The 22,999-nt window shown below is 37.1% G+C and overlaps 1 protein-coding gene across 1 annotated transcript; it reads right to left on the bottom strand.

The window, feature by feature from the left end:
- Window positions 1–1,401: 1,401 nt before the first annotated feature.
- On the bottom strand, window positions 1,402–21,946 carry lmx1a (LIM homeobox transcription factor 1, alpha). The gene is made up of 8 exons (XM_038306556.1): window positions 21,624–21,946; window positions 21,117–21,297; window positions 12,811–13,031; window positions 8,868–9,052; window positions 6,252–6,329; window positions 5,845–5,917; window positions 5,538–5,702; window positions 1,402–3,044 (listed from the first exon to the last, which is right to left on the bottom strand). Exons 2-8 carry the CDS (start codon window positions 21,293–21,295, stop codon window positions 2,905–2,907), a joined length of 1,041 nt encoding a protein of 346 aa, XP_038162484.1. The 5' UTR covers window positions 21,296–21,297; window positions 21,624–21,946; the 3' UTR covers window positions 1,402–2,904.
- Between the last annotated feature and the right edge of the window lie 1,053 nt (window positions 21,947–22,999).

The following is a 22,999-nucleotide window of genomic DNA, read 5'->3' as shown; positions in this document are numbered from 1 at the left end:
TGAGTGAAATAATTTTTGATATTTTATTTTTAAACAAATTGTTATACTTTGAATAAGCATTGTTGTAACACATATGTGTGCCGAATTAACCGTTTGACCATGACTTGAGCTTGATTAACCCTTTCATTTCTTGTCCTACCTCACGGCCAGTTGGGTTTGTGTTTACAGAACAACATATAACTGCCTGAAAGTTATTGGGTTAAATAAGAAAGTTACTACAGCATTTAATTGCACATCGTTCACTTTTCCATTCATGCAGGAAACAATAAATGAAATGTTATTGCATAACAACGGAGCAGTTGAAGCAGCCGAGTCAGTGCAAGAGAAACATCTGAATCATATATATTTGGGGTTATTCTTCTGCTGAAAAGTCAGTCTCCAACCCATTTGCAAACCTTTTACAGATATAGGTCTTCACCCAGACTCCCCTGCTGTAACCTATATATCTCTCCCTCGTATCGATTCTGATCACTTCTCTTTCCCTATTAAGGATAAACATTTATGATAAAGGAATATAATAACCAGATAAAAATATATATATTTTCCTTCCAGATAACAACTATGTGCTTCTGGTGATAGGGTTTTCTAATACATGCATTTCAACAGGCTGTAAGGTGATAAAAGGTCAAAAAGCTCAAGGGGAATGCTGCATTTATGCACATGTTTTGGAGCTCCCTCTGCTGTTACAATTATTTCATACAAGTAGGAGACTAGATAACTAATCAAACTAAACCACGTCTTTTTCAAACTAAATTGTTAAGTATAATTGAAGTCATATTAATGATGTGTTCCGGATCAAAAGGACCAGAGATTTCAGTGCAGCTAAAGATGAGAAGATGAACAAACCCACTGCTTCCTGTTGTATAAAATAATAATAACTCTTGTTCCATAGCCATGCTTTTATTTTCTAAATTTTTATTTTCTAAATTTGATGCAAAGCAGTAAGCTTAGTAAAACAGCATTTGTTTAACTTGCTATCAGCATACTACTTCACTCTCATTTACTTAAGTACTTTGTAATAAAAAAACAAGGGCATTTTAAATTGGCAAAAAATTTATTTTATGTTCACAAAGGGCTTTCAGTAATGATTCATGTAATATAGAAGATAATGCAACTAGAAGTTCATGTGAATGGTGTAAGAACCTTTTGTTTATCCTCAGTGTATTTAACCGTAGAGATGATTGCTAAATTTAAAAAGAAAAATAGGAAAGCTTGCTAGTATGAGAAAATCCCAGCTGTGAGGTGCAGGAGTGGAAGTATTATGTACTTTACGGTACATGTTTTTTCTTCAGGGAAGTGAAGGTTTGGGCCTAAATTGCTCCTTCGAATCAATAAAGCCCTAAATATTGATATATGATCTAGCTTTAGTGGTATTTAACACATTGGGAAAAATAGCTTAATTGGCAGAAAGTGCAAAACAGAATATAAATGTATTCTATAGATTAATGGAACACAGTCACATCTAGATCACAATGATCTACATAAAACCTCTGTTTTTTTACCTTTACAATATTATTTACTACTAAAAAATTTTTTTTTTTCTGGTAAAAGACTTCATGATATCCTTAGGAAAACATGTGCATCTGTCTTGCTGCTACAACAGCATGAAGCCAATTATACCAGTTAAAAGACAGAGGGTTTGTGGCCTGCAGTTGGCACGAGGGGTACAATTAATAACCTACCACTGACAGGAAAGTGTTTGGCTACCATAATGATAATAATGAGGTTATTGCTACCTGCTGTGCTGTATGATAACATTACTTTCCTTTTTTTTTTTTTTTAGAAACATTATCTACATCCTGGCAGGAATGGGTCACCGTATATATACCAAAGACTCAAAAAGACATTTGACTATTTTATTCTTTTTACCCGAAGACTCCAGTTAACTCTTCATGAGGTAATTTGTGGTAAACAATGTTGCATTTGCTTCATGCAAAAGCCAGCAGATACTTGGAGCAGATACAAAAGGACTCACACAAAGATATTCTCTGCAGCACACTTCTATAGCTCTCTGCTTGGCAGCAGATCACCATGCTGACAGACACTTAGATTGTTCCTGACCAATGGCTTGCGCTCTCTGCTCTGCGAGGTCTGATTTCATAGTGGGAAATGTGAGATCAGTCCAGGAGAGGGTTCACGGCAGGGGCAAGACGGCAATCCGTACAGCGGGGCTTCATATCTTCACGTCACGCTGGGCATTCTCTCCTGACACAGCTCCCAGCCTCTCTGTTGTCTGGTGCCCCGTCAATTCTGAGGGTTTGTCAGCCTCCCATCCAAAGGATTGGAAGCATTCCAGTTGGGCACAACGCCTGGGTGGTCCCACCACCTCACCCTCTACCCTCACCCACTAGAAGAAGGAGGAGGTAGAAGAATGCAAGCACAATGTGATCGTTGATAAAGACGGCATGGATGCGACGCTTACCTGCCGCTGACCCATACCGCAGTGAAAGCTTTACATTTCACTGTCCACCCAATGCCCAGTGGAAGAAGATCCGCTGAACCTTTATTTAGATGGGACTGATAGGCAATGACCTGCATGTAACCTTTCTGGACATATTTATTATTATGAATGAACAGCATAGACACACATTGGGAGAATAAATACACTTCCAGGTAAGTATTTACATCAATAGAGGGAGGAACATTAACGTATAATTGTAAAAGTTGAGGGAAGCAGCATCATGCTTGCATGGTTTATATGCTAATTAGTTGTGCTGAACAGCAGATATGCATCAAAGGCAGTTATGTGACAATGCTCATCTAGAAGGGAATATGATAAATAACATAACATCACAGTGTGTCCATGTCCATTTCTCCAATTTACATTCCTTGGCTTAACTAGCCTGGGCAGATCAGATCATCTCCAGGGTGCCATGCCCCTTCTTTCTGAGCCTAACTCAAATATCAGGAAGCAAAGTAAGAGTCTTGCATGGAGTAGAGGCAGTCAATAGGAGTCAGAGGAGAAGATCCAGCCAAAGATAGACATTCGTCAGTAACATGACATAGATGTTCCCTGTCCGTGTCTCCGTACAAGCTCCGAAGACCTGTGAAAATCCAAATCTTAATTAGTGTGCTGCACACACAAACACTACAGATTTGATATTTTGCTTACAAGAAACCTATTCTGTTTGTTCTCCAGTACAAAAATAGCTTTTTTAAGACTTTCTCGGGTAAGGAAAATGTTTTACCGAAGCGGATCACCACCTCCCCAAGATTTAAAAAGAGGTGAGGAGTAAAGTATCATATCTGTTAATGTGCATGAAGAGCTAGGGTGGCTAATGATGAAACCTTGAAGGTCTTTTTTGTTTCTTTGTAGCCTAATTTTCAGCTTCAGACTTGTGAATCTTTTAACAAGTGAAAAGAAGTTTGAAGTAGCTTAACATAAACATCTAAGACAATAGTTGTTATGCTTGTTGTCATTGATAGTGAAAGAGTTTTGGAATTGAATGGTTTCTGTAATCTAAGAGGGGAATAAATTAAACACTAGTCCAATACTTGATTCATTGTCTTAATAACACAATTCTGGTCTTCCATTACATCAAGTCCACTTTTGAAAGGGTGATCAGTCTTTTTAAAATTTGGTTGAGTCTTTTAGACGGTAACGCTTTCTTTTACAGTACATCAGTAACCATGTAAAAAGATTGTAATAACATAGTAAGTTACACTATATTACTAGGTAACAACAAGAACTTTATGGAGAATTCTGGTAAGTACTGTGCTTCAAATTTTGGGCAGAAAAGGTAAACTCAGACTTCTTAGATTTCAAACTTGCATTATCACTGCAAAAACGATCTAGAAATAAGTAAAAATTTCTTAAATTGAGTGTATTCACCCTTAATTTGAGCAGGTAAATAAGATAGTTTGCCAATGGAGTGAGTATTTTTACTCTTAAAATAAGATCATTAGATAATATGCACTTGAAATTAGACGATGCAATTGCGTTTTCTTATTTTTAAGTGTAAATTGTCTTGTTCCATTGGCAAAATGTCTCTTTTACCTCCTCAATTCAAGAACAAATTCACTTATTTTAAGAAAAAATGACTTATCTAGATTCAGATTTTTTGCAGTATACCAGGTAACTCATAGTCATTTAATCTACAGCAATAAACCAAATGTGTTATTATGTAGTAAAATGCAGTTTATTTCTTGGCATATAACAGAAAACCAAACCTAGAAGACACCAAGCCAAACTTCATAACTAAACTCTTATATGTAACTTCAGTTCAGCTTTATAATGCTTTATTTACCTGATCATAAATAAAAATTTACTTTGTAATCTGGTGGTAGGTGGTGGCCAATAATAGAAACCGTGGGTAACATAATGGTAATTACCCACCAAATGTCTCTGTTGTTACATAGTAACACAATTATATGCGATATTAAACAATTATAATAATTACATGCCAGTAATTATTAAATTTTTGGGTAATTAACAAATAAAGCTTTTTTTGTTACAAAGTAAAATAGCGTGACTTGCTATGTTATTACCATATTATTGTATGGTTATTGATGTACTGTAAAAGAAAGCGTTACCTTTTAGACTTTATAATAAAATCAAAGCTGAGTCTAAGAACTCGACTTCAAGCAAAGATGCATTTCCATGGGCTTGATTTCCCTCCACATTGACAATAATATGACTTCCACTTAGGATGTTTCACTTGCTTCCCCAAAGAATTTATTCAACTAGATAGACAGAACACTTATGTAAAAAAAAAAAAATTCACTCAATGCTTGACCGGTTACAAACACAACTTTTTGCAGATTCTCTAAGCAAAAACAAACATAATCATGAATGGCAGCCTAAAACTAGACATTACGACCAATCCCTCTGACATCTCACTATGTATAGCTTTTCCTAAAAACATTTAATATAGCCTTTCACAAACATTGCTTAACAGTAAATCATGTCAGATTTACTGTTAGTAAACATTTAGGAGAAATCTACTTAACTTTCCTTTAGCTACCAGACGCACCGCAGTAAAAAGTGGCTCCAGAAACATCCCAGACTTTAGCATCTGATACTAATAAATGAAAAAAAAAGTGTTTTGTATAATATCTTCTTAAAGTAACAGTGCAAGGGCGCAATCTCAGCTTGCTGCTCATAACAGCTTATTAAAGCGGCTGTTTAAGACAGCTGATAACACTGTAAAGGATCAAATCCACCTTCGGGGTTTGACATCAACTGTCTTGTGATATAATGAGTTAATCAGGAGTGGATTTTTGCCAGGACAGAGCCTCGATCAGTTGTAAAGGATTAGTGATGGTGGTGAGGGGACGACGGACAGAGGAGGAACAGGTACCGGCAGTAGGCTGGACTGCTTTCACCACATTTAGCTACAAGTTGGATAAATAGACTGAAACAGACTCTGTTTTTGTAAATTCTTATATAAAATGCTTCAGATCACTCAAAATTAAATGAATAAAAATAAATTTGGAATTAAATATGAAACTTTGTGTATTGGATAATTGAAATTTTATCCTAATTGCTCACATTTTTAGTCGTGCTGTAAAACGGTCTTTTATCAGATATCTTTTACCATAAGGGTGCATATGATCCCCTGGCATCTGGGGTGGAGTCAGGTCCTGTCTGAAGGGGTCCATGTCCCAGTCCTGCTGGTCCAGAGAGGTGAGCCCCATATGAACATGGGCAAAGGCTGGCCCAAGGTGCTGCGGCTCTGTGGCCAAACTGCCACAGGAGGGCACTGTAGAGCACAGCACACCAACAGAGATCACAACTAAAATACTATAATTAAGTTTACTGATGAATTATTTATTTATGTCGTGATTATAGTTTTTTTTATAACTAATTTTGCTTAAGATTCTTCCTATGTGGCATTTACTCACCTGTTGGGAGTTCACACTGCTCCTGAGTGTTCTGCTGTTCCAGCTGCTGCTGTCTTCTAGCCAATTTCTTCATCTAAACAAACGCATTTATTGAAGGAAACAATAATAATAACAAACTGTGCTCTTTTTCAGGTCCTCTGCCACCTGGGCACATGACCACAGTCACTCAGTTACAGTTGAGTGAGATAAACCACACATGATTTCACTTTGTGAGGAAATAATGGTTCTAATCTCTGGTGATCTCTCTGCAAAATGTCATCAGCTTCCTGTATAAAGAGATAACCAGGCTGATTTCCACTCTGGCTTACAAACCCAGTGCAGAAAGACTGCTTTTATTAAATGTGCATGTGAGTCTGTGTATGTATGTGTGGTTGTGAGTGTGTGTACGTGAGGGTGGGGGTACTTACTTTAGCCCTCTGGTTCTGGAACCAGACCTGCACAACCCGGACACTGAGGCCTGTCTCCGCTGCCAAGGTCTCCCTTACCTTGGATTAAGATTTAGGTGGGAAGGAGAAAAAAGGTTAGAAAAGTACAAAATAAGATGAAAGATAATCAGACTTTTGAAGGTTAAAGGTATAGGGGAGGATTTTCCCAAATATTTTAAAATGCCCGCCCTCTCAACTTTAAAAAAAAATCCACATGCACAACCCTGTACCCGCTCTAGAGATGAAATGCCTATTAAATGCATGTGTGAGAGCATGCACAAGCCCATTTCTCCTCGTGCATGCTCTGTTTAAAAGTTGCTGGTCTCATTACTCATACAAGCTTACTTTCCAAAAAGACGATTTGTTATTTTTCCACTACATCAGACTCACCACTGATCCACGATCTTTTATTTCTGGGTGGATCATCTAAATAAGCGGTCCTCCTAATTGTCAATCATTTTTGTGAAATGTTTATGTAAGGCCATGCTCGTCCTGCTATATTTTTCTGCACATGCGCACTTCCAGGCATATATCTGTGTATTAAATGATTGAAATTTCTCACCGCACTGAGAAAGTCAACTTTTAATGACTGTCTGAAACCGTAGCACACCACAGATATACAGGTGCTGGTCATAAAATTAGAATATCATGAAAAAGTAGATTGATTTCAGTAATTCCATTTAAAAAGTGAAACTTGTATATTATATTCATACATTACATACAAACTCATATATTTCAGATGTTTATTTGGTTTAATTTTGATGATTACAAATGACAACAAATGAAAATCTCAAATTCATCATATCAGAAAATTAGAATATTACTGAAGACCAATAAAAACAAAGGATTTATAGAAATGTTGGCCAACTGAAAAGTATGAACATGAAAAGTATGAGCATGTACAGCACTCAGTATTTAGTTGGGCCTCCTTTGGCCTGTATTACTGCAGCAATGCGGCGTGGCATGGAGTCGATCAGTCTGTGGCACTGCTCAGGTGTTATGATAGCCCAGGTTGCTCCAATAGTGGCTTTTAGCTCTTCTGAATTGTTGGGTCTGGTGTATTGCATCTTCTTCTTCACAATACCCCATAGATTTTCTATGGGGTTAAGGTCAGGAGAGTTTGCTGGCCAATTAAGAACAGGGATACCATGGTCCTTCAACCAGGTACTGGTAGCTTTGGCACTGTGTGCAGGTGCCAAGTCCTGTTGGAAAATGAAATCTGCATCTCCAAAAAGTTGGTCAGCTGCAGGAAGCATGAAGTGCTCTAAAACTTCCTGGTATGTGGCTGCGTTGACCCTGGACCTCAGAAAACACAATGGACCAACACCAGCAGATGACATGGCACCCCAAACCATCACTGACTGTGGAAACTTTACACTGGACTTCAAGCAACGTGGATGAAGTGCCTCTCTTCTTTTCCTCCAGACTCTGGGACCTTGATTTCCAAAGGAAATGCAAAATTTACTTTCATCAGAGAACATGACTTTGGACCACTCACCAGCAGTCCAGTCCTGTTTCTCTTTAGCCCAGGCAAGACGCTTCTGACGCTGTCTGTGGTTCAAGAGTGGCTTGACACAAGGAATGCGACAGCAGAAACCCATGTCTTTCATACGTCTGTGTGTGGTGGTTCTTGAAGCACTCACTCCAGCTGCAGTCCACTCTTTGTGAATCTCCCCCACATTTTTGAATGGGTTTTGTTTCACAATCCTCTCCAGGGTGCGGTTATCTCTCTTGCTTGTACACTTTTTTCGACCACATCTTTTCCTTCCCTTCGCCTCTCTATTAATGTGCTTGGACACTGAGCTCTGTGAACAGCCAGCCTCTTTAGCGATGACCTTTTGTGTCTTGCCCTCCTTGTGCAAGGTGTCGATGGTCGTCTTTTGGACAACTGTCAAGTCAGCAGTCTTCCCCATGATTGTGTAGCCTATAGAACTAGACTGAAAGACCATTTAAAGGCTTTTGCAGGTGGTTTGAGTTAATTAGCTGATTAGAGTGTGGCACCAGGGGCCATCAATTTTGAACCTTTTCACAATATTCTAATTTTCTGATATGATGAATTTGAGATTTTCATTTGTTGTCATTTGTAATCATCAAAATTAAACCAAATAAACATCTGAAATATATGAGTTTGTATGTAATGTATGAATATAATATACAAGTTTCACTTTTTAAATGGAATTACTGAAATCAATCTACTTTTTCATGATATTCTAATTTTATGACCAGCACCTGTACACCTGAGAGTGCGCATGTGTAGAAAAGGATAGCTAACTGGGGACGAGCACGTGAGACAGCCTTACGTAAACATAACAGCAGAATAATTTACAATTAGGAGGACTACACTTATTTTGATGTTCCACCCGGAAAAAGAACATCCTCCACTATACCCCTAAAACATCTGGAGGCTCTCCCCAGGCTAAATCAAACACAAAAGACAGATTGTAAGAATACTAGATTTGAAATGCTCTTTGCTTTTTAATATGTACATTCACTGGCTTCATTTAAAATATCAGCTCTTATCATTAAGCAGAAAACATTTGAAGAATGTCATCTACAGCTCATTAGCTATAACTTGGTACAGTCAATGCAGCTCTTTACCTTCCGACAAGGCTTCGATGAGACTTCAAAGGAAGCCTTAAAGGTGCGTCTTTGCTGCGTTGTCAGAATGGTTCGAGGTCTTTTGGGACGTTTGCCTTCTGGATTATCTGCACCAGCTCGCCTTTTCGAAATAGTGTGTACAACTCGCTCCAACGCCTCCTCTTCAACATCGTCACTTTCACCTCCTGGACAGACATGATAGTGACATAGGGCCGGATTTATCAAGATCCAATTTTGCGTGCAGTAATTTGCGCTAGCAAACTGGAATTTTGCGCGAGGGGCTGAACCATGGTTTGCGGGTGATTTAACAAGAGCGATTGCGTAACTGGCGGCAGGTGCAAAACTGTTGGAGACGCCCTATTTAAATGATGGTTTTGCGCGTTTTGTGGTTTGCGGCAAAGTAGTTTGTAGTTTGTGCAAACTAGTGCATTAAGAAATTTTTATCTTACAGTGACACCCCCACCCCCTCCAAAAAATTATATATATAAACTTTGGCAACCTTTATTCCCTAAGGTGGTATGTGGCTGAATTTCTACTTCACTGCAGTAAAAAAAAAAAAAAAAAAACCAGGTGTTTTGTATTGGCCTGTAGAAAAATGCACATACCAAATGGCTCACAAGAAGTGACTGTGGATGAGATTATTGCGCGTATTCATCCCCGCAGCATTGGCATGTTGCTCCACAGGCGCAGAGGTCGGGGTTCTCCGGTAGTCAGGGCGACATGGCATTTAGAACGTCGGACAGCACTTCTGAAAAACGAGATTGGGAGATCCCAGATGCAAAAAAGTGCAATGTTGCAAGGAGTTTTGTGATATCTGGTATTGCGTGGGTCCTCCTTGTGCCTGGCTCCAAATCCATTCGGAGTTCCCCCAACAGCTCCAAAATGGCAATGCTGGATAAACGATATGTTTTGATGGTCGTTTCCTCGTTCATTCCAAAAATATTCACACGGAGTGAAAAAATGCGTTCTCTGCGTCTCCTTGCTTCATTTCCATGTCTCCTTCTTGCGACAATAACCGCTGCCATGTGTGCGCAATTACGCATACAGACCATTTGCACCTTCTTTTGAAACGTGTTAAATATAGAGTCAGATACAGTTAGCAAAATTGCTTTCAGGTTTGATAAATCACTTTGCGAGTGCTAAATTAATATATTTACATGTTCTCCTCCCACAAGACGCACTTTTGCGTGTAAACGCCCCATATTGCATATTCATAGAAGAAAAAGTACTAAATGGATAAGAGGCGCTATTTAGCACGTTTTAAAGACCAAATCCTTTTAGCACGCTGTTGATAGATCCGTTTGTACATTTTTTAGCGTGCGCAGTGAAATAGCTCACGTTTTAATACACGCAAACCTTTGATAGATCCGGCCCATAATGTATAGATTAGTCCCAGTAAACACATCTTAACGAACAATTCAATGTATGGATTTGAATTGCTAAGATCCTATTTGCAAGAATGGGACATAAACAATTATGTAGCATTTAGACTCATTAACTGCCATTGTTTAATACTTTTTAGATGTCCAAGAATGGTTTAAGGAGCATAATGTGGCCCCAGCATTCACTACAGATTTAACTGATAATTCTTTCAAGCTTAAACTTTCGAATTCAAACTTTTGCGATCAAGAATTGATTTTTAAGACATAATACATACAATTCGAAGGAGAATTTTAAAGCAATTTTTCAGCAAAGGAGCAGAAAACTTCCAGTGGAAAAAAAATTGACATTTGAGGATTTTAAGCGTTGTTCTGTTCAAATCAGGAGATCACATTTCCACTTTTATATCTTCATTCAGAATTTATTATAAATTCCACTCAATTGTTTGCAGACAGCTTTATGCAGTGCCATGAAAAATTACCATTCCAATTTCACGTTTATGTGTTTCTGTCATGCTCCAATGACCACCTCAAATTCATGCATACATTTAAACTTTTCAAACATAATCTTTGGTATAAGTGACACAAATATCCTTTTGATCACCTTTACACTGATATTCAAAAAAATACATTCAAAGCAACCATCTGCTTTCAAAATCACCAAATAGATCATGGAAAAGGGAGCAGTGTGTAAGCCACTTTTTTATAATTTAATCCTAAATACAAACCAAATAGACAGTTGTTTGTGAGGTTCAAGGAAAAAATGAAATCGAAACCGACAGGGGCTATAAAACAAGATAATGTTTAAATATAACCAAGAGCAGTGATCTATCTGTCCTTATAAATAAAATGTCAGACGGAGAGAGGAAAGTATTAAATGGAGAAGCTGCAGAGATCTGCAGCTCAGATGGGATAACCTGCTGAGATGACAATCAAACGTGGTGCATTCTAAAATTTGGTCATTAGAGAAGAACTTCCAAAAGAAAAAAGTAATTGTTAAAAGAATTTAATAATATGTGCTGTTTAACACTAGCTATAAAGGGCTCAAAGCAAACATGTGGAAAGAGATGCTCGATTAAAATAAGCCCAATGTTGTAGCTGTCAGAATTCTGACTTTTTTTCTCAGAATTCTGACTGAATTCTGACAATAAAAAAAGGTCAGAATTCTGAGAAAAAAGTCAGAATTCTGACTTTTTTCTCAGAATTCTGACTGTTTTTCCCATACTATATCTGAAATAAAATTTAAAAATCAGTTAAATATTTTTTTTTTTCCACTGGCCCTAATCCTCTTCCGTAAATAAGTCTCAATTAGAATAAAATGCTTTTTATTCAGTAGCAGTAAATTGCAATATGCCCTAAAATGCCAACTGAAACTTGCCATTTTACGCATAACAGATTTGTTAAAATCAGCAAATGAAGCATAAATACATACATTTTTTCAGGAATATTCTAGTAAATTTACCTACAAACATCTATGTGATGAAAATGAGATTTGCATCACTTAAAAGATAAATAATTCTATGGGAAAGGGTATCAACTTTGACAAAAACGTTGTTTCTTTCATTCTTTTACAATAAGTATACTGTTTACAGACTTCTCAATAATCAAGAAACAATATTTATTGGCATTATAGTATTCAAGTCCTTCTTACTACTATAATATATCACTAAATACCACCTGGCGGATGTTTGGTCATTTATATAAGTTGATATTTTTGTGTTTTGAGGAAGGTAGGAAGGACTCTTTTTTCCCCTTATTCAAATTTATACCCCCAATAAAATAAAAACATTTTTATAAAATATCAACTCAACATGCATTTGCATCTAAATTCTGGCAGTGTTTTGAATAATTCCTATTTTAACCTATATTTTAGAAAACTTCTACAAAAAATCAAAATTTTGATTTTATTTTGATTTCCCCTTGCACAAAAAAAAAAGCCTGTTTCACTCCAGAGTTTTATAGTTTTCATGACTTTTAAAGCTTGCTTGTCTCAAAGTACATTGCCACAGGACTTTATTATTACAGTTGTGTGGAGAAGTACTTCCTTCTAGCTCGCATGCCTGGATCTCTCTGCTAGCTACACCTCTTTCTGAGGGGCGACATACCCTCTAATCGTACTAATACCTCCTGAAGGGCTGAGGTGAGAAAGTCAGTTTATCATACATCTTATATGTAATGTAGTCAAAATTGAGTGCCTTTGAGATTAAATTGTTTTTTTTTTATAATTATTATTATTTATTAAAAAAACAGGTGTTCCAAATTGTCTTAGAATAAGCAATCCTTAAGGTAAAATAACATTTGTATCAATAAATCAGTAACTAGAATGAATCTTTCATCCAATTAATTTATGCATGATAAGATAAATTTAGCATCACTTAAATATAAAATAATTGACCTATTTAGATACACTCAAATATCACATAAAACCTAATTAAGATGTGCAATTTATACCTCTTTAAAGTGATATGCAAACCAGTTTCATCCCTTTAAGCAAGTATAAAGAGCCCATATATCATTAACAGTCAGTGAAAGAGAAGCAGCATCAAAGCCTTCAGACTGCCTACCTGCATCTGGAGATACTGGACTGTCCAGACACTGATGGTAGTCCTCTCTAGCACATAGAAGCTGCCCCTCCCTGAGGACGCAGCGATCTCCAGTCTGCAGGCGGCGGGAACAAACTTTGCAGGTGAAGCAGTGCAGGTGGAATGCGGCTGCCCCGACTCGCATCACAAGCTCTGCAGGGGAGATGGCCTCTGCACAGCCCCCACATCGGACTGCAAACAGACTGGAGAGAAGCAGGTGTAAGACAGAACATAAACAACACTATGAGGAACTGTCAAATAAATGCTTTTGTGTTTTCAAGATTGCCTACACCTCAATAAATGAGACTTTATGAGAAAAATAAAAAAATAAAAAACTTTCTTGACCTGGGGAATGTTGCTGAACCTGGCTGTCATTCATAATCCCAACCAGTTCCTGACTTCTACCCTTTTCTCCTCCTCTTCCTTCTCCAACCCTAAACCATTTAGACACATACCCTCAGTGTGTTGGGTGTGTATTTTAGCGCCTGGCAACCAGGACTGGTGGGCTCAGCCCAGAGAGACTGTTGCCTTGGCTCCGACTGCTGTGTCCGAGGCCGTGCTCCTGGGGGATCAAGAGAAAAGGCTCTCTGCAGGCCATGGCTCCAGGCTGAGGGGGGGAATCAGATCTCCTGGTGGGTGAGACTGAGCCGCTGCTCCCAAGAATTATCTGTGGAATTATCTGTAAGTCTGCTTAACCAGAGACAGACAAAGGCAGAGCCAGCCCCCGAGCAGCGGGACCATTGTCCTTCAGTTGGCATGGCCACATTTTGGGTCTGTCACGCAGGATGACGCGTCATCATCCCGGAGCTGGCGTTTGTTTCCAGACCTGACTGGGTCACCAGACCAGTCAGGGAAGAGGCATGAGAAAGTGACAGCTTTTCCCCTTTTTTTGTTTTCACCTAAAAGTACTGCTCTTACCCAACCAAAAGAAGTGTTTTTGATATCAGAAGTCAAACGGCTTCAAAACATCTGTGGTTTTAGTAGCGCTAATTTTTCTCAGACAAAGTAAAATGGATCACAAATAATATTTCAATGATAAATGACAAGAGATTTTCTACAATTATCAAACTACAGTCATTTTTGTATTAAATTTTGAAAATTTCACATAATGGTAAAACCAGACATTTACATGAACTATAAACACATGCAGATGTCTGTAAATATGACATTAAATCAGATGTAACCAAAATAACTTCTGTTTGCTAAAGGCGAGAATAGTGAAAGACATTTTCTTTTTCTTATTACTTTTAACTGAGTTTAGCTCGTATGTTTTATAGGCAGTATTTTATTGATCTCCTTCCAAAATCACAGCAGTTTGCAGGAATTTTGGCCTATGCCTCCTGACAGAACTGATGTACCAGGTACAGATGTTTGTTGGCAGCCTTGCTCACACATCTTTTCAGCACTACCCACGTACGGGACTGAGATGAGGACTTTCTGATGACCATATCAAAACACTGGTTTTGTCCTTTAATAACTTTGTAAGTGATTCCGTAGTTTTTTTTGTAGTTTTTAGTTTTTAGCCCTTTAAAAGTTTATGTTTGAATTTCAACTTTTTGCTGACATCTTGAGATGTTGCATTCAGTATCTTCAAATGATGGTTCTCATCCAACAGGTTTAGGGTTACGTACAAACAAATTAATACTTAAATTGTTCTTATGAGTGATTTAGAAGAAAATGTCGCATTCACCATTTTCTCCTATTTCTAATCATCCCTCAGGTACAAACAAATTTAATGATTGCTTCAGACTTGACATATGAGCTTTCAAAAATCAGTCAGCTATTATGTAAACCTAGTTTTTCACAAAATTACAACATTTGTTGTTGCTTAGAAGCAATTTTCCATTTTATTAGGCAACATCATTATATACTATGCAATTCTGCACTTATAAATAAAATTTTTATTGACTGATGACAGATCTATTGGTCACTACACCCACAACTGGCACATCCAGGGGACATTGGTTTATTTATTATACATTGGTTTATTTATTATATATATTCACTTCATCAAAAAAGAACAGTCAGTGAGTTCTATGTGGGATCAAGCTACTATTGAAATAAAATCTGGAACAGAAAATAGATGGAAGATTCAGCAACACAGTAAAACTCGCATTAATTTCACTTCATAGCAGCTCCTTAGCTTTGTTATTACACTAAATGCAGAATATTCCGGATTGTGTCTGTCTGAACTGTTACATTTTTATAATTCATTGTACGAGAGATGGAGAGTGTGATAATGACAGACGTGGTCTGGAGATGTACAGTAAACATATGTGTATTTATTAAAGGAGATTTAGCAGAATGTTGTCATGCTGGTTGATGGTAAATTCATATTAACATCATATGTTGCACCACTTGCCTCACCAGTAGTCTTTATTGAATGTTTTCTGATCAAATAACTTTTATTTTGTTATTTTGTTTTTACTTCCGCAACAGTGCAACCAATAAATTTTGCTGCTCATGTCTAAGTCAGCAGAACCTCGAATATTTCTTTTAATGAACAAAGGCATGGGAATGCATAGCCTTCCCACTTGTATGTAGCCTTATATGTCATTATTGGGGCGGTGATTAAGCAGATTTACATTTCTCAGGAACGTGTGCTTACTTACACGCAGGTGGACTGCATTAAGAACGTTTGTTGAATCTGACTGGCATGTTCATAAGAGGCTAAATTTTCTTTTATCATTATGCCATCACTTGTGAAGTGCTTTAGTCCGTACTTAGGCAAAACAGCCCGAACAATGATCATGTTAACACCATACTTCATAGTTGACGTTGTACCCTAAAGCACAATTTACAGAAAGCATTTATTTCTAGGAAAGCCAAACATCTGCTTTGTCGGTGGTATGACTAGACATTCTCATCTCTTGATATCTGCACATTATTGCTTGTAGAGTGAAATGTTGTGACTTTTAAGTGTTTGGAAATTGTACCAAAGGAGAAACAAGGCTTGCTGAAGTTTAGAATTGATGTCTGGACTGATTTCTTCTGGTTGTTTTTCAAGATGTAAATTAAAGTAAATTCATAGGTTTTCCTTGATTTTACTTAAATGCTGTGAATTAAAGGCTTGAAAAGTAGTGACATGAACATTAGGGTTTCCCTAATTGTTTAAAAAAATAATAATATCAGGGTTTGTAAAAGTATAAGTTTAAAAAAATATTAGTATTCTAATATTTTACATATATTTTACATATATTATATTAAACAGGTAAGGTTCTAATGTATGCATTTTTCATGCATTTCTTATGCAATGCATCGAGATATGTTCATATTTTTTTGTATTTGGTTTGTTATTTTTATCATGCAGATAAATATATAACATTAGACATTAACACATGAAACTTTAAACTTTATGAATACATTTTAATTAATATTTTTCAATATTTCATTTTGAATATATAGAGAAACAATTCTTTTTACTTAATATTAGATATTTTGCTAAATATTCAAAAACCAACAGACTGAAAGTAAAGACAAAACAAACACTCCTGACAGAGGATTCATGTCAAGTGCTCTAAGCTCCGATGTCCTGAAATCAAACATTACTGAGACCTTTTTCTGTCACTCTGGTAACAGAGAACACAGGTCCCCGAGGCTCAGCAGTCTCCCTACTTGACCTGACAAAGACGTCTGTCCCTCAGTGTTGATGGTGTGGGCTTTCTTACGACCAGCATACCATCTGTGGTATGCACATTCCTGTGGTGACACAGGAGGCATCACCCAAATATATCAAAGGAAGTGTGGTTGAGGAAATACCTGAAGTGTTTGTGGGTCTCTGGGATACACTGAGCTGATCTCTCCCTGTGATGCTAATGATAGATGTCAGCAGAGAGCAAACTGCATGCATTAATGTTTTGAGATAATTTCTTGTTTCGAGAACCGCCGTTCCATTATGCGTTAAATCCTGTTCACCCTATTAGCCCTTGTCCGTAATGCAAAGGTAAGAGTACCTGAAATACTTATGAAGCAGCTCAAGATGTTTAATATTTCAGAGTTTCCGCTGACATGATTGGCCCAGCGACTCAGCCGGAAGAGCGGGAACTCTCAGTCATGCTGGATTAAGACCAATTAGTGACATGATGGTCAGCACAATATTGCACTTCTTGGTACTGATACTGTACTATGTGGCAATTTAAGGGTGATATACTGTGTGAAAAACAACAGCAGAAAAAAAAGAAAGAAACTACACTCCCTTATTGTTCTTGCCATGACCTGAGAGCTGACCTTTGGCAGTCGGGCAAACAGACGACTGCTCTGTTGGACAAGCAGAGATCCTGTTTCTGGATCAGGTTAACCTGGATCCTCCACTGAACACATACAGGAACATAGAAAACATATCAGATATGCATCTTCGGGTCAAGTGCACCTACAGTCAAGACAAAGATCTGAAGACCCGTCTTCTGTCCAGTCCACATACCCACTGAGCCGTTTAGGTGATCTATATAGTTCCTGGCAGCCATACCAAACTAGACCTTGTATTGTCTGACTAGAATACTATCTTAATACATTTTATAAACAACTGGGGTATTAAAAGTAGCCCTTAAAACCAAAAAGATCACAAGTTTTACATATATTTCACAGATCTTGCTTTAATCAGTGATTAAATATAACATAATATATGTCTGTTTGGACGTGCTCTTTAGAGATAAAGTTATTAATTTGCTTATTTACATTGATAATCATATAGAATGATTTTAGTTGCTGGCACTTTGTGTAAAATTATCTTATATTGTTCTTTACTGCATAGATTTACAATAGGAAGTACTACTTTAAAAAAAAAAAGTTACTGTAAACAATGTACTGATCGCCCTACCCTGTTTCAGCCTGGGTTCGTCAGTTGGATCTACACTATCAGATCTACATGTCTGAAACCAGAAAATGTTAGTTGAAATAATGAATCTTATTCAAAAAAGTAACTTTTTATTTATCTAAATTGCATGTAGTAATTCAAACTATTTTTTTAAACAAAAAATATTCTCTCAAAGTGTTAATACTGTTTTTTAATGTTATTTTATTATTGTTAGTATATTTTTATTTAAATCTTGACAAACAAATATATATGGTCTTAACTCATTATTGCTTACCCAAACACATTTGCATACAATGTAAACAATCTGTGCCCTAAAATTGAGCTGGAAGGACTCCAAAGTAATATTTCTAGGTATGTTATCCTCCATGAAATGCAAAAAAAAGTGCACATATATGCACAGATCTGCATTTTATTAAGTTATATCTGATTAGATCATTAGTTTTTTTTTTAAATGGCAACAGTACTATGTACTTTGTTGGATAAAAGATGTGATTTCAGAGGTGAATTCAATAACAGATAAAATCTAAACTTTAATATTTTCTCACTGTGCTTTATCTTGTAAACTAGCATGAGCTATTTGTGTGATGATGTCAGATATATACAAACAATTACATCCGAATTCAATCCCTAAATAAAAAATTACAAATACGTTAATGTATGCGCTAAAATGAAATATAACAGGATTTAGAAGAAATTAAAGAACAGAAAACGGCCCCTCGAAAATGTTTTTTTAGGATTATTCATGCCTGTCCTTCGAGCATAACAGTTATGTTTTTTTTGTTTTTATATTATCTTAATTCAAGGAATAAAACATTTTATAATTCATTATGGACGTCGTATGCTCTCTTTTATGTGGTATACATGTATTCATCCGTTGACTTTACATTTGTTTCTTCAGTTATAATTTGAAATATCTTTCTGCATAATCTGTAACTTCCTGTAATATGGTTCATGTTTAATCAAAAACAAACAAACAAACAAGAGAAGAGATCTCAAACATTTCCGACGGAGAACACTGGTTCACTCCTCACAAACTCTTCTGGCTACTCGCCACATGCACTGAATTAAAAATCCAAGCCCAATCCAGACAGAGGATTCAGCATGTGGTAAGAGACAAATGTTGTCTCAGTATGCAAAAATCACGCTCGCTCTGCATCTCAAAAAGGAGGAGAGGCAGGACACCGTTTGTTTGGTTGAGACCATTTTGGCACACGTTTTGAAACGCTCATTGAGGACAAAAGCAGTGCCCATGTGTGTCATCAGACAGGACGGGGGGGAGGGAGGTTGGGTGAGGGTAGGGGAAGGTGTTTTCAGAGGTGAAGCCTTGGCACCAGGCCTCCTGCTAATTGATCAGCTCAGATATCTTACGGTCGACTGGACCTCGTCCCATTGCTCAACGCAGGAGCTGCTGCAGGAAGAAATTTCCAGATGCCACTGCGTATAGCGCCAGGGCTCCTGGAGCGCACTGTCCCCCAAAATAAGTTCACACCATTCTCACCATCTTTCTGTGAGGGATGCAGGAGACCTTCTGACATATGGTTCTGCTCTACTAATTACCTCTTTGCAACACACTTTGGTTCTGAACTCTCCTCTCATTATATGGCGCTGTGTGGAAATTTGACATAGTGTCTAATTTCCGATTGAAAAATTCAACCAAATTTAAATGAAGGTTTGCGTTTCTTTTAAATATTTCTCTAAAATGCTGATGATTTCTTTTGGTTAACTTTTTTGGGTTGCCTTGATTGATACACTGTTCCAGGATAATCTGGGTTAATGCCTTTTGGGGTGTACCGTCTCTTTTTTTGGGTGAGAGCAGCTTGAAGGAAGAATGTGAGGATGAAAGAACATTTCTTTGAGTGAGGTGTGAAAGGTGGGGAGGACACCATATGTTTTCCCCAGCTTGCACTTGCCAAGCCGATGGCCCTCAACATCTTAACACATTTTGACAATGTGTCAGCTGAGCTGCACCCCTGGTTGCTTATGAAGGTGCGATGGCATTATTGTGCATGTGTTGTCTATGTTGATGTACAATAAACAATGGTCTCCTTACATTCCTTCTCCACCCTCACACTCTGCAGTCACCTCCTCTCACCTCACCAGGCCAACTTCCTCTTAAAGTCTGTTTAATGTCTTAAAAATTTCAAATGTTTCTTTGAATAATTAAGATTCTGTATTTCTTTTGCAAAAAAAAGAACAAACCAACACATAGTCTTCATCAAGGTCAAGCAGTGGACAAGGGTTCTTTTGTAAAAGTTGGGCCAGCGTTTGGACAGAGGGCCATAAGGAAATGGAAACCAAATGAAAAAAAAAAAAATTATTGCAAATATGCAATAAGGTATAAAGACCCCTTTTTGCTATAAAAGATTACACACAATGCCTTGCAAAATATTCATACTAGTTGCACCTTTTCCCATTTTTTCGAACCACAGTCATCAATGTTCCGAATCTTCTAAATAAGATCAAACACTATCAACTTTAACTTTTATTAGCAAATATTGTCTGAATAGTTTTTGGTGTAAAATAAACTCTTATGACAGCCTTACATGCTTGTTAGAGCAGATTAGTGAACAAATACCGACCAAAGAAGCACCAGAGGGGGTAGGTTAAGTTATGAAACTAATTTCCAAGCTTTTTAATCCAAAACAGGACAGAATATGGCACCATGCAAATGCGCTAAATTGTTGGTTAACCAATAAAACTTACGGGCAAGGAGATAATTAGTGCATGAGGTAGCCAAAAATATGCATGGTAATTCTGGAGGAGAAGAAAATGTCCAAAGCACCAGGTTCCAGAAAATACTGACCCCGACAACTAGAATCTCTGCACACCATAAACTAGGAAGAACCCATGAGGGACAAAGTAAACATGCAAATAACGGTTGAAACACACCAAGGCTGGAGTTTTTGACCATCATTAAAACACTACCTTTGGTCAAGCACTAACCGTTTAAGTTACTGACTCCCTCATCATCCTTTAGTGATAAATGTATGGCAGCAGCATGCTGTGCATGGGGAAGCTCCTGAGTGTGGATAGGGAGATACAAAACATACAGGCACACACCCCCAAAGACTATATGTTGGTCTATCAGATCCAAATGAGAAATAATTGAGAGGAGAAACTCCAAAAAGCAAAGGATGCCTGCATACACTTTGCAGTGTTACAATAAAGCCTAATTATTTAGGATGTTAGCTTGAAAATTGAAGTACATTCTAAGTGGGTTAAAAATAATCACAGACAAATGAATAAACACAGCTATTACTTAAACTATATATATATATATATATATATATATATATATATATATATATATATATATATATATATATATATATATATATTTTTTTTTTTTTTTTTTTTTTTTTTTTTTTTGCGCTCAATAACACCAAGACACACAAGACTGGGTCAGAACAAAGCTTTAGTTTGCAATGGATCTTTAGAAAGTTGCGGTTACTATGAAAATAGGAAGTTCACTCACTCAGCGTAGTCCCGCCTGCAGAAAAGTTTGCTGTCCCGCAGAAAGCAGGAGTTCCTGAGCGGCTCCCCGCACGCTGCGCACCGCATGCACCCCTCATGCCAGAGGCCATCACTGACTCTGAGCAGGAACCTGTCCCTAATCGGCCGGTGGCATCCAGCACATGCTGTCTTCTGATCCATATCTGCAGGGGAGAAAAAGAAAATAAATAAAAATAGCAGGTTTCATGTAAAATCAGAGATTCTGAATATCCAAACATAAATAAACACTTAGATTTCATTTTACTTTAAATGTATGCTTTTCTGCTAATTTCAATGGCCACATAGGCCTAGAAGATACATCAACAAAATGAATTTAAAATTTTAGGAAAAGAAATAAAGTCACATATTTAGTCATAAAAGCTGAAGATATTTGACTTAAAGTTAACGGAAAGAAAACACGTTTAATCAAATTTTAGAACTAATACATCTGAGATAAAACATCCGATATTACATATATTTTTAAAATTACCTGTAATATCTCAGTTTCTCGAAGGCAAAGAAGTATTTTGGCTCAGATATTCCCAGTGTTTGTCAAAGCATCTCTGGCGCTCAGAGTCCAGCTGCTGCTCGGAGCGGAGCCGCGCATCAAACTTTCTCTCCGGGTCTTCCACTCACTGACCTCTGAAAGCGTCCTCGCTCATCCAGTAAAAGCATGCACTACTCTATTCATTATCCTATTAAAGAAGAACGGGAAAGAAACAGAGAGCTGGAGAGGCGTCCTTCATGTGCAGGTGCAGGTTACCTCTCGCCAAGTATCCCCCTCCTCCCTCTCTCCCTTTCTCTCCCCCTGCGGCTTTATACTTTTTCTACTCTGAATTCCTCTAAGAGGGATGGATGGATGCATGGGCAGATAGACAGTGTTATAATCTCATTAAGTTCAATATCTTAATTTGATTTGGTCAATAAAAAATATTCATATCGTGTTTTATTAAGCTGTTATTTTATATGACTGAGATTAAAACACAATAGGGAGTCAAACAAAGAAATAAATTGCATGTGGGATTAGGTTTAAAATGTGAAAGTACAGAAACCCATTTAAAGCACCTTAACAGAGTTGTCTTTTCTATTTTGTCATTTTATTTTCTAAAGATAGCATAGTTTTAGGATATGTAGACTGATGTTACATATTCTGCTTACTTTACTAATCCAGTCAATGATCAGCCAAAATATTAAAATTTCAGCATTATTTGTCCTATTCTCTCACCCGAAAGTAACACACGGTTTAGCTTGGCATATAGCCTGGAGCTCCAGTATTATTTTGCACATGTGCATTGCTTAAAAAAAAAAAAAAAAAGTAATTTAACATTTCCAGGGCAGGCATTCTGGCCATTACCTGGTAAAGTGCTTTAAAATGTCTTTTTTTTTTTTTTTTAATAAACAAGCACAACCGTCTACAAATAATCCATCCAAATCTCCAATCAATCCCTCAATTTTAAAATGAGTTTAATGAAATATAAAAACTGTGAGCTTTAGGTGCATGCTTTGCATAATTAAAGGTTAGGTGAAACAACAACGGTGTTAAAATAACAAAATGTTTGTCCTACCATTTAGGGTCATGGTTTTGGATGAACAAAGAGGTTTTTAGAAGCAATGTCATATTCATTAAGACCTTTTTTAAAAAGGACAAAGACATTTATTGTTTAATGATTTGCCCACAGCTTTACATTAAACAGTGGGTGCGGGATCCCTCCCCAAAACCAGTCTAAATCCTAACATATCTGCAAAATTCACATTCACTTTTGAGATATTTGTTTTGTTTTTGTTTCTCCTGACACCCTGAAAAAGAGCTATTGGCTTTTAGATATACTGTACTGTGATACTCTGGCCAAACTCTTAAGTCCCTCA

This window comes from Cyprinodon tularosa, unplaced genomic scaffold (genome assembly GCF_016077235.1).
Source record: "Cyprinodon tularosa strain WSP-4 unplaced genomic scaffold, ASM1607723v1 ctg585, whole genome shotgun sequence".
Classification (NCBI taxonomy): domain Eukaryota; kingdom Metazoa; phylum Chordata; class Actinopteri; order Cyprinodontiformes; family Cyprinodontidae; genus Cyprinodon; species Cyprinodon tularosa.
This window is presented reverse-complemented; position numbering and strand designations above follow the sequence as displayed.

What these genes read in the sequence shown, in the direction of transcription:
- lmx1a (XM_038306556.1), bottom strand. Translation starts at nt 21,295, where the DNA reads ATGGATCAGAAGACAGCATGTGCTGGATGCCACCGGCCGATTAGGGAC. An exon ending in TCCAGTATCTCCAGATGCAG is followed by an intron (nt 9,053 to 12,810) that starts GTAGGCAGTCTG and finishes ATGTCTGTCCAG; the next exon opens with GAGGTGAAAGTGACGATGTT. An exon ending in GCAGTGTGAACTCCCAACAG is followed by an intron (nt 5,703 to 5,844) that starts GTGAGTAAATGC and finishes TGTGCTCTACAG; the next exon opens with TGCCCTCCTGTGGCAGTTTG.